The sequence below is a fragment of the Sphaerodactylus townsendi genome, linkage group LG02, assembly GCF_021028975.2.
Source record: "Sphaerodactylus townsendi isolate TG3544 linkage group LG02, MPM_Stown_v2.3, whole genome shotgun sequence".
In the NCBI taxonomy this organism is placed as follows: Eukaryota; Metazoa; Chordata; class Lepidosauria; order Squamata; family Sphaerodactylidae; genus Sphaerodactylus; species Sphaerodactylus townsendi.
This window is the reverse complement of record NC_059426.1, coordinates 20921056-20933546: the sequence shown is the minus strand read 5'-3', so window position 1 is coordinate 20933546 and position 12491 is coordinate 20921056. Positions and strand designations below refer to the sequence as shown.

General features: G+C 42.7%; 1 protein-coding gene across 1 annotated transcript in view; it reads left to right on the top strand.

Annotated features, from left to right (window-relative positions):
- LOC125426207 (aldehyde oxidase 3-like) overlaps nt 1-12491 on the top strand; it is a 343943-nt gene that overhangs the window by 16011 nt on the left and 315441 nt on the right. Inside the window, exons 13-20 of the mRNA XM_048484463.1 lie at nt 197-306; nt 2096-2280; nt 2906-3068; nt 4446-4538; nt 6883-7052; nt 8430-8544; nt 10378-10497; nt 11338-11434. Coding sequence (XP_048340420.1) covers nt 197-306; nt 2096-2280; nt 2906-3068; nt 4446-4538; nt 6883-7052; nt 8430-8544; nt 10378-10497; nt 11338-11434 — 1053 coding nt within the window. The remainder of the gene's footprint in view (nt 1-196; nt 307-2095; nt 2281-2905; nt 3069-4445; nt 4539-6882; nt 7053-8429; nt 8545-10377; nt 10498-11337; nt 11435-12491) is intronic.

The window sequence follows — 12491 nt, the reverse complement described above, 5'->3', positions numbered from 1 at the left end:
AGGTTAGTGACTTAGCAAAGTTGCATGTTTCTAGCAATGCAATCCTAACCACACGCTAACTTCAACAGTTGGTCTGACTCATTGATGACTTCAGTATTTCTAGTAGTAATACATTCTTTGAATAAGCCTGATTGGCTGTGTAAGATTTATATCTGTGAAGAACACATTCTGTAAAGGCTACATTTTTCTCTAATAGATGGAACACGGCAGATTCCCCTGAATGATGAATTCCTCGCCCGATTGCCAGAAGCAGACCTTTCACCCAAAGAGGTCCTAATCTCGGTCCTGATTCCATTCTCAGAAGAAGTGAGTACTTTGGCAGATTCACCCTGAACTCTGATTGTGCCTGCTTGATGCTGTTATCCACCTTCAGCAGTTTTTAACAGCATTTGCTGTTTGCGCTTATGATGAAATGCTGTAATTATGACATCATCAGGAACAAACACACCAACCACAGGTCGAATCCCCACTTGAAATTTGCATTCAGATCCAAACCTGTTTGTTGTGAAACCGAGTTTCTCCCTCCCCACCACAGCGAGCACACAGCAGACACACCCGGTTGCAGAACTCTTAGCAATCCCCACTACCAGGCGAGCTCGCTTCGCCGGTCTCCCCTGATTGGCTGGCATGCCTTGATGGGGCGGAACTTTTTCCCACTGCGGAAACGTACATTGTAGGGGCGTGATAAAAAAAACCAGCGTGTAAAAGTTTAACGTTTAACTGTGCAAACAGTTAAACATTACCTGTGTAAACCATTAATGATTCAAAGTTGCACGTTTGACTGTTTAACGTTTGCATCCCCTTCTGCTGGCTGATCGCAAAAGCGGAAATGAAACCAAGGAAAGGCTGCGCGCGCATCGCAGCACTGATTGGTTGCCCGAATTCCGCGTCACACTCCAGGGCGGGAAACGAGTCAGGGTTTCAACCCTCATCCCTCTCCTTGGAACAGCTCTTAAACATGTTAATGGGGTCTATGCCCCTTCCAACCAGGTTCTTCTGGAACACGGATTAACAGGGAGAACGAGCGCCAGAAACGGAATCTGCCACACAAGCAATGGGGAGGTCGTCCCTTAAACCTGGTTAGTTTGTGTTCTGAAACCTGGCTAAGACGGTAGTGGGGATTCGACCACAGTTTACTTCCTAAAGGCAAAACTACATGTTGCATGTAAAATTCACGCGTTGATAGCCCTGTGGTTCATTTTGAATAGCAAAAATCACATCATTTGGAGAGGTGAATGTGAATAGAGTATCCTATCCAGAGTCTTCTTCTCTGTCATCATTCAGTTGTTTCTTGAAGTCTTTTGGCAAAATGGGCAGGAGATCATGAAGCTTTGGTTGGGTGACATGGACAGCGTAAGAGGTTTAGATTCAGGTGCTTTCAAACTGCCTTCATATGACATCTTGGCTACGGGGTTCTAATTCAGTATTGGCCACAAGAATTTGTTCTAGGGGTGCCAGCTTCCAGGTAAGCCCCAGAGATCTCCTGGAATTGCAGTTCATCTCCACACTACAGAGATCAGTTTCCCTAGAGAAAATGGATGGCGGGTGTCTGTCCCACTGAGGTCCCTTCCTTCCCCAGGCTCCATCCCCAAATCTTCAGAAGTGTTTCAGGCTGGATCTGGCAACCTTACCCCCCACCCCCACCAGTGGGACCTGACAACTCTAATGACTTTGGTATCATAGTCAACCCCCGCCCCCAATAACCCACTGAGCTCTCTTCATTGAAGTCCAGATGCCACTTTGAGGATTAGGTAAATAAATAGGGGCCTGAAAAGAAAATAAATTCCGACATTGAAGGCCTTTCTATAGAGAAAATAATAAACAATCCAGATACTATTGTGTCACATTTGTATATATTCCTGTACATGCACTTTTTCTCTGTCCATGAAAAGAAGCAGTGTATCTCCAGTAAGGGGCACTAGCTGCATGTATCATTTAACATATATTTTCGTGGGAGTCACTTACTGTCTTGATACTTGGAAACGTCTTCTAGGTAAGCATTTTCCCATGTGTGAAATGGCCTTTATAAAGCTAGCTGAATGAAGGCAAGGATCAGTATAGGTTAAAATGACCAGATTTCTCCTCATCTTGCCAGGATGAATTTGTGTCCGCCTTCCGACAGGCTGAGCGGAGGAAGAATGCAATGTCAGTGATCAATTCTGCAATGCAAGTCCGATTCCAGCCGGGCACTGATGTCATTGAGGAGCTGACTATTTTATATGGAGGCATTGGTTGTACCACTGTGAGTGCCCCGGTCACCTCTCAAAGGCTACGAGGAAGGTATGGCAATCCTCTAGGAATCCTGTCAGCACAGTTCTTCATGCTAATGAGGAAGATGGTTAATTGTATTGTGTGAGGTGGATTTTCTGTACTTATAGTTTGTCTTTCCAATCCAAGTGTTTCTAATGCTCAATTTACTTCATTAAGCTAAAAATCAAAATTCTGGGAAATCCTTTGTATAGTTCAACTCTTAGTCTATATATTAATATAGTCCACTGGTGGTGAACCTATGGCACGTGTGCCAGAGGTGGCACTCAGAGCCCTCTCTGTGGGCACGCGCGCACAGAGTTCGTCATGTGGGGGGAGCAGAAAATCACCCACACACACACACATACATCTAGGCTGGCCTTGCTTCTGAGTAAACCCTCCTAGGATCGTGATTCACCCATTCGAAGCGTTGCACGGTTGCTTCACCAAGCTTACTCCCAAGTAACGCGTGCCTCAGAGCAAACTAGAACCTCAGTATTCAGATTAAATTGCCGTGCTGGCACTTTGCGATAAATAAGTGGGTTTTGGGTTGCAATTTGGGCACTCGGTCCCGAAAAGGTTCGCCATCACTGATATAGTCTATACATCTACAATTTAGTAAATAAGCAGGTGTATTTATGTATCATGTCTCCCTCAGAAAATGGAATGAGCAGATGTTGGATGAAGCTTGCAGGCTCATTCTTGAAGAAATTCAACTCTCACCTTCAGCACTGGGTGGAAAAGTGGAATACAGACGAACGCTGCTTGTCAGCTTCTTCTTCAGATTCTATTTGGAAGTGCTGCAGGCTTTAAAGCACAGGGTAAGGAGGAACCACCTTGCAATCTGTGCAGCTGTACAGTTGATTATGTATTTTACAGATTTCACAGTGTGCTCACTCAGTCCCTATTAGTCACATGTCATTATAAGCTTCCTATGGACCACTCCTAATAATCTATGCCACTTGGTGGGCTTGCCACATTTCATAACAAAAGCAATAGAGGCCGATGTTCTGCCCCAGGTCACACATGTGGGCAGGGCAGTCTTGGCCATTCCAAGGTACTGGAATTTTTCACTCAGAATGGTGGTTTGTCTACATATATTAGCAAGGGATATTAGCTTTCTACACACAGCCCATTCATGTGATTCATCAATGGGCAGCAAACAGGACTGGCCACAAGTGTAGTAAACCTATTGTCAATTCCTGAGCCTTGTGCATGGAGGAAGTGAACATGCATGTGGTCCCTCCCTGTGATCAAGAGCATTCAGAAAACCTGAATCCTTGATCATGGGAGTGAACATATGTGCGTATTCTTCCTCTTCCCCTAGGTGCCATGCTTATGTGCTGGCCATCATACAAAGGTTGGGAGCAAATGCAGACTGCTTGGCCCTACTCCATGTGATTAAACCTGCAAGAGTATCATTCATGGTTATTTATTGTTATTTATTGGGTGGTCTATAAATTTAAATAATAAATAAAATAAAAAATAAATAAGCCTTGCCTTTCTGGCACCATAGGACCCCCAATGCAGCTCATCAACCAAAACACACACATTCAAATCTCATCTTGAAAGCCATTAAAACAAAGCCACAAATACATTGTTAAAACAATGTAGAGGGAATCCTTTGCCTCCTTTCTATGAAAAACAATTCCTATTTTTGCATTTCTGCAGCTTGAGCTGTTGTTTCCTGCCCAAAAGCAAGAAAATCTCTTTTTGCCCTCTGATCGATTGCAATCTTTACTCTGGAGAGCACCTTTGACATCAGATATGACCCTGCAGACAGATAAGGAGGCATGCCCCCTTCAACTCAAAATTGTTTGGCCATTCCTTTTCCTGCCTTGTTACAAAAGATCATTCCCACTAACAACTCGTGCTGTTGAACCTAGTAGTTTATACTTACAGGTAGAAAGGATGTGTTCTATGAAGCAGACTTTACTTCCATTGCAACCGAAGCCATGAAATTCAGTACTTCATACTGGCCCAAATATACATTATTTGTTAAGATAGCATAAACAGAGATCCCCCACCCCACCCCCATTGAAACAGCCATTCAAGGTGACTTTCTGATAATGGTTACTGGAAGTAATGGAAAGCAAACTAATAGACTGCTTTTGAAACATTTTTTTTCATAAAAGCCAGCTTGGAAAATATTGTTACATTATCTTAAGTGGTTTTGTACATCATCTTCCCGCCTACAGCACCCATTCAAATATCCTGACTTGCCAAAAGAAAACCTGAGCGCCTTAGGCGAGTTCCTTGACTATCCCCCACAGGGCATGCAAGAATACCAGGTCAGTGGAATCATTTTCCTAGCAATTTATCCTAGCTAAGACTGCACACCATTGGTAAAGAAACTGTATCCTTGTTCCTTTACTAGTTGTACTTTTTCTTCACTGGACCTTTTCACCCATTGTGTTTCTTTTTTGTTTTCTCTGGGTCTTCAGTGCTCTTTGTTTGCATCATTATCACCTTGACTGGTTCTCCTAGAGGAGCTAGTATGGTACCAGATGCACTACAATACATACTCAAATGCAAAACTAGTTTTTCCCCCACAGGTATGCTATCAAAAAAGAGAGGAATGTCTTATTCAGGCATACAGGTTATGTCCAATAATAATGTTTTTGAGTGTATAGCTTTTTGAAGGTGGATGTCTTACATTCAGAGCAGATGTCTTACATTCAGATTCCTTCTGAGTAAATACTTTTCTTTGGACTGGACTGGACGCAAGGAACTGTATATTGGAATGCTGTATTTTATAGGGTTTTTAGCTGTTTTAATCCTAATAGAGCCATAAGTTTATTATATTGTAAATTGTTAATGTTTTAAATTGTGCTCTACTTATATTCATATATTGTGAACCACCCAGAGCCCTTCGGGGGAGGGCGGTATACAAAACTAAATAATAACAACAACAACACCTGGGCCATACCCATCATCAGGTACACTGCGAGAATCATCAACTGGACACAGGCTGAGTTGGAAGCATTGGATAGAAAAACTCGGAAGCTTATGACAATGTACCATGCCTTACACCCACGCAGTGATACTGATAGATTATACCTTCCCCAGAGATCTGGTGGCAGAGGCTTACTGCAAGTACAGCAAACAGCAGAAGAGGAGAAGCATGCACTGGCCGATTATGTGAAGGAAAGTCAAGAACAGGCATTGATTGAAGTGAAGAACAGACATTTGCTGCAGACCCAGAAAACCAAACAAGAATACAGAAGAAATGTGATTAAAACGAGGACTGAAAGCTGGCACAACAAAGCTCTGCATGGCCAATTTCTGGAGAAAATCAAAGACAAGGTGGATAATGAAAAGACCTGGCTGTGGTTAACAATTGGAACTCTGGAAAAGGAAACTGAATCCCTGAAGACTAGTAGTTGCCGCCCAGGAGCAAGCCATTAGAACAAATTCGATCAAGGCCAAAATCGAAAAATCCTCAGATGATGCAAAATGCAGATTGTGCAAAGAAGCTGATGAAACTGTAGATCATGTCCTCAGCTGCTGCAAAAAGATTGCCCAGACTGAGTAGAAACAGAGACACAACTCAGTGGCCAAGATGATCCACTGGAATTTATGCAAGAATTATAACATAAGAACAGCTAAGAACTGGTGGGAACATTGTCCAGAGAAAGTAATGGAAATTGAGAAGGTCAAGATCCTGTGGGACTTTCGAATCCAAATGGACAAAGTGTTGAAACACAATACACCAGACATCACCGTGATCAAGGACAAGAAAGTGACCATCATTGACATAACAGTCCCGATGACAGCAGGGTCATTGAAAAAGAGCACGAGAAGGTCACTAGATACCGCGATTTGAAAATTGAGCTTCAGCGTCTATGGCACAAACCAGCTGAGGTCATCCCAGTGGTAATCGGCACGCTGGGCGCCATCCCAAAAACACTAGGGCAGCACTTGAAACATCTTTGAATTGACAAAATTAACATCTGTCAAATTTAGAAGGCAGCCCTGCTGGGATCCACACGAATACTACGCCAAAACGTTACAACTTCCTAGGCCTCTGGGTGAGGCTCGAATTGTAATGAAGGCCAACAACCAGCTAAAGATCTGGCAGCTGTAAAATCTACAACAACAACAACAACGATGATGATGATGATGACTACTGGAAGTACCGAACAAACATCGAAAGAACAACAGTAATCCCACTAGTAGTCGGTGCTCTAGGAGGAATCCCAAGAAATCTTGAAAAACATCTGGAAAGCCTAAACTTGGACAGAACATCAGTCCACATGCTGCAGAAAGCAGCACTTCTAGGAACTGCACATATTCTACGCAAATACCTCTAATATCCTAGGTCCTTGAGAAGGACTCAATATTCAGAGATGAATTCCAGACACTTGTGCTGTGTTATGTGTATAATAATAAAAGGGTTCTCCAAGTCCGGGGCTTTTCCTACCATTATTGTATTTTCCAATGGCTCCTGTCTTCTCATAATGTGACCAAAGTTTGATAGTTTCTAGAGAGTTCAGGATTGACTTTCTCTAGAACCCTCTGATTTATCTCTTTGGTGGTCCACAGTATCTGTAAAACCCATATAGTAGAGATCTCCAAATAATAGTATGCAGTATGCACTACCTAGATAGTAAGTGACAATTTACTCTATGACAGGACGTGGATCCTCAGCAGCCACCTCAGGACCCAGTGGGGCGTCCCATCATGCATGAGTCTGGGATTAAGCATGCCACTGGTGAGGCTGTCTACACCGATGACATTGGTCCAATAGACGGACAGCTCTACATGGCTGTGGTAACCAGCACACGAGCCCATGCAAAGATTCTGTAAGTGACAAAATTAAGAGCTTGAGTGAAAAAACTGTAGAAAACTGTGGCCAAATAGAATCACAGGTCATATTTTATCTACATTTGCTTGATTCAGGGTGGACTAGAACAAGTACTGCGTGATTGCAAATATAGAGCAGGTCAAGAAAAAGGAGAGTCAATACACTTTTTTGTTACATATGAACACATAGTAATATGGAGTGGTTGGCTGAATATGGACTACTACGTATCTATCCCCCTCAAGGCTTCCATACTCATCTCACACTTATCTCCTGCCTCTGTGTACTTCATTCAGAGGACATCTTGGTATTTTCTTTTATCACAAGTATTCAATCGGAAGATCCAGGATTTAAAATTTTAGATACAGGATTCTTCCACATGGGTTTTTTCCCCATTGGTTCTAGCCCCATATAGCTTTGGTTTATTCCCTGACTTCCACCTGCTTTTTTGTGCCATGAATTTGTGCTTTGGTCCCCCCACCCCCAGTTTTTTTCAGTTCTTTAGTCCAATCTTTTTCTGGAAGCCCTTTTCCTCAAGTATAATGTTTATGTCAGTTTTCTTTGTCCCACCCACTCCCACTTACATCCATGACTGGGCTGTCATAATCATTGACTTTTTTTAAAAAGGTAGTAAATATTGATATAGCATTGTAACAACAAGTTAACAACAAGTAACAACAAGGCTTAGCAGGTTTTCTGAATTCCCAGCTTTCATTTTGTTAAAAAAAATGTAAATCTCTTTCCTCTTCCCTCAAAGCTATAAGGGGGAAAAAGCATATCTTTGCAAGGGAAGGAGCTAGAGACTTACACTTGCTCTGGAGAGAGAGAAAGAACGCTGGGAACTCAGAAAACCTGCTAAACCTGTCGTTACATTGCTATGTCAATATTTCAGTGCATTGGAAAAATATGGCTATTGTATGATATATCAATATAACCATGTGCAAAAATAAAAACAGCGGTGCTGTGACACCACTTAATGACGACAGCACCCCCCCTTGAAAATCCTGCTTGTATAAGGCATGTGTGGAAATAAAATATAAACTGACTCCTCAACCGTGAAAATGCAGAGGAGCAGGCACACGTGCAGATTATTTATGCCCAAATTAATCCCAGTGTTTGCTGCCAAGAAAATCAGGAGTAAGTTGAGCATTTGGAAAACCCATTATTTCTTACTTCAGGCATAGCAACAGTTTCTTAATTCTGTCATCCAATACCGTATGGCATATATTAGTTAAGAAAAGTATATATTTATTTCAGTCCTTGAATACATCTGTTCGAACTGTAAACAGCTGCATACATTCAGGGGTTCAGTTCACTGTTACTCCATATTGTCCCCTGAAGGTGGACATAAGACTTCATACTGCTTTCCCCTTTCCAGATCCATTGATACTTCAGAGGCCTTAGAAGCACCAGGGGTGGTTGCTGTAGTGTCAGCTGCTGATATTCCAGGGAGAAATGGCAACGAGAACGAGAAAGTATTTGCTGAAGATGAGGTACTTCCGTTGTTAACTTTTTGCCTTATAAATATACTTTTCCACCCACCAAAGATACCAGCTTACAAATATCCTGCTTACTCGTGTACACATGAAACGTCTTATATGCAGTGGTGGGATCCAAAAATTTTAGTAACAGGTTCCCTCGCCAGCCTCCCCTCAGCAAATGAGGCAGAGGCATACCTAGGCAAACCTGAGCCCTGGGCAAAGCCTGAGTTGGATGCCCCCCCATGGGATGCCACCCCCATGGGATGCCACCCCACCACGACCCCCCCCAAAATGTTTGCACCAGGTCATTTCTAAATCATCATCACATTATAGAAAATGCTCCAACTCACAAATCTGAACACAGCAGTGGTGAAACACACAGGTTCTTTGATAGAGACTGGTGAGATAAAAGGTACGAAAGGCTGAGAATCAATGAATTGCAGTACCTGAAAGGGATTAACCCAGTTCAGGGAGTTACATTATTAGTCGCAATTGCTATATGGAACCTTCACGTTCAAAGGCAGGATGCCTCTCGGGGAGGCGAGGGCGTGGAGATGGAAAAGCGGACCCAATTAGTAACCCCCTCTCGGCACACACAAATAATTAGTAACCCACTCTCGGGAACTGGTAAGAACTGCTGGATCCCACCTCTGCTAATATGGAATCAGACCATCCGGCCATCAAACTAGCAGCAGCTCTCCAGGGTCCCAGGTCTTTACAGGGTCTCAGGATTTTTCACCCCAGTCTTACCAACTGTAGATGCTGGGAACTGAACCTGGGACCTTCTGCAGACCTAGGAGGTGCTCCACCACTGAGCCTCACCCCCTTCCCAGACTGCCAGAACTCAATTGCTTTAGTACTAGAACTTACAGCCCAATCTGGAGCTGTGGGGCGGCCAGTAACGGCACTGCTGCAGCATCACTCCACCACCTCCAGAGGGCATTTCAGTAGCACAGGGAGGCAAAATACAAAACAAACCTCCCTGCCCCCCAAAAGCCCTCCATTGGTCTCCATGGGATTATGCCATCCTTTTGGACGGTGTAAGTGTTAGATTTCGTTTAGAGTCATAGATCTGCCCAGTAGTGTGGGTGAGTGCAGTTTATAGAAACTTCCCAAGAGATAAATGTAAAAGGTAAAACTTACATTTATTCAAGCATCTCCAGTTCACAGCTTTGTTCCAGGAAAAAGGTAGATAGAAAGAAATCCTAGTCTAAAGAGATTACTTTCCCTACGACAAGTGGGCACAACTAACGCGCCATCACGTGTGTGCAGGTGAGAGGATGCTACAGTGGGAAAGGCCCCACTGTGGCAGGCTGCCATTGACCATGCGCTCAAGTCAAAGGCTAGAGCAGAAGTGAAACCAGCATGGGGAAGAAAGGAAGTTAGTGGGCGGTCTCCTGGCCCAGACAAGGAGGGCAAACAAGAGAGGCAACATCACAGTTAGAGTGAGATACACAGCACCCCCCAGTGTCCAGACATGCAGAAGTCGCTTATTCCAACAGTAAGTCCATGCCCTGGGAAGCAAAGCCAGATGGAAGCTGACTAAGGGATTACACCTCTATGCCATATTTGAGTTCAGGTCCTATCGATTCTACGGAATTTTTCTATCTCCTCTTTTGCACAAAACTTTTCCTTAGCTTTACTTGTGCTTCTCTGCTATTTCCTCCAGGAAGGAGCTGCTCTCCAAAAGAGGACAGAGCAATGACATCTCAATCCCATTTAATGCTAGTTAATAATATATGTTGTCAGCAACTTTTATTTCGGTTGTTGTGGGTTTTCCAGGCAGAATTGCCATTGTTTTGAAGCAGCGGACCTTACTTTCTGTTGCTTGGTTGTACCATGCAGGTAGTATACGTTGGTCACGTTATCTGTGGGGTTGTCGCGGAGACCTATGAGCTGGCAAAGGGAGCCACCCAAAAAGTGAAAATAGAGTACCAAGATCTGGAACTGATTCTCACAATTGAGGTAAAAATCGTGGAACAGCATGATATTTTACTCACACCACTTGACTGTTAGAATTGTGAGGGTTCCTTCTTGTCAATCCAGCGTATTGGAGGCTGCCCATTGAAAATCAGGGATTTTATTAACAGCTCAGCTCATGCTAGGCTTAACATGGTGATATTCATGAGTTTGAAAACCACACGTAATCTTTGACATGCCATCTGTGGCTCTTGTTAGCATCCCTCAGGTAAGGACTAGAGATTTGCCAAAATTACAACTCACCTCTAGACAGCAGAGGAAATGGCTCCTTTAAAGGGTGACCTCCATGGTATTATACCTGACTGAGGCCCCTATCTTCTCCAAACCCTCCCTCCCCAGGCTCCACCCACAAATGTCCAGGAATTTCCCAACCTAGAAACCAAGAGTTGTCTGCCCTGCTGAAATGGCACCTGCCCCATGTTTCAGGAAAGTGGAAAGGCTTTGCAGGTTGGGGCTTGTGGTTTATTTATTTATTTATTTTATTTATTTATTAAACTTTTATACCGCCCCATCCTCTAGGGGCTCTTGACAGTTGGTTCTCACCTGGAAACTGATGCCAGAGGAAAGGGTAAGCTATGAGCCTCTCTAGGCATCATACCAGAGATACAAGTAACTATGCCTCTTTTGATTGATGGTAATTCCAGACGTGACTCTTGATGAGCTACTATGTGAGTGTCACGACCTTAGCGTAAATTCAGAGCACTTTTACTAGGGGGAAAAAAATCTCCCTTGTCTTGAAGAACCACAAAATGAAGAGGGCAAAATGGTGGTCATGTTTTCTATGCCCTTCTGGGGCAGAACGTCATTTTTTCACCTTTATTGCAGGAAGCCATCCAGCATAATTCATACTTTTCAGAAGAAAAGAAACTAGAACAAGGAAATGTTGAAGCAGCATTTCAGACAGTAGACCGAATTATTGAAGGTATGTGGGTGGGTAGGGTCTAAGTGATGTTCCTGAGCTCCTAAGAAAGCAGATCCATTCACAGGATAGTTACTTAGTGTGCCTGAGTGCCAGTCCATTCCAATACCCTCTGGCTGTAGCTCTTCATTAAAAAAAAATCTTGGAAATGTCCTGACTCCTTGCATATTCTTCTCTCAGTCCCTTTATCTTTAATACAGGCTAATTAAGATTGCACACCCTTGATCTTAGCCAAAAGGCCAAGAAGCGATAAAGATTGCTTCCACTTAATAGTTCAGATCAAATAAAAAAAACTTTAATGGCAAAACAGAATACATAAAAGGCAAATTATAAATATCTTAAAAGTTTGTTTACTTCAAAGGATCAGCTAATGACCTCAGTGTTATACTAGGGCTAGGCATACTGAGATCAGTCTGTCATTATTATAGATAAGAATTGAGCTATTGAAGATGCAGTTGTTTCATTCTTATCTGCTAACAACAGTTTCACACGTTCCTTGTCTGAAAGTTCTTTCTGATCATCAAGTAATTGTCCAAGAATGAGTGTATTTGTGTAAAGAGCAATGAAGAATGATATGAATGAGAGTATCTTGTTGATTAGAATCAAAAATTCACAGATGTGCTGAAAATGGGATTTGTAGAAATCTCCCAAAAGTGACTGCAGAGTCTTGTTGAATCTTGCAAGTGAGAACAATACTCTACGATGAATCGGATTATTTAGTGTGTTCAACTATTTTATACTTGAGCCAATGTTATTCCCAGCGACCCTGGCGAGCACATTCTTGGCTTATGAGAATATAGTAAATGACTTTCACGGTCTTTGCTTAATTATTTGATAAATATATTTTTCATCACATAATTGCAGGTTATCCAATGCAATGCCTATTTTGGTTATTTTGGTATAAATAAGTTTAGACCAATTTGTAAATTTTGCATCCTTAAGTAGTGATGAAATAAGGTTGTCTTCATTTGAATTAAAATGTATTTTCAACCAGTATCAGATCTCAAACAACCATCCTTTGTACTCTAGTAATTCTTGGCCTGTTGCAGCACTTAACTGT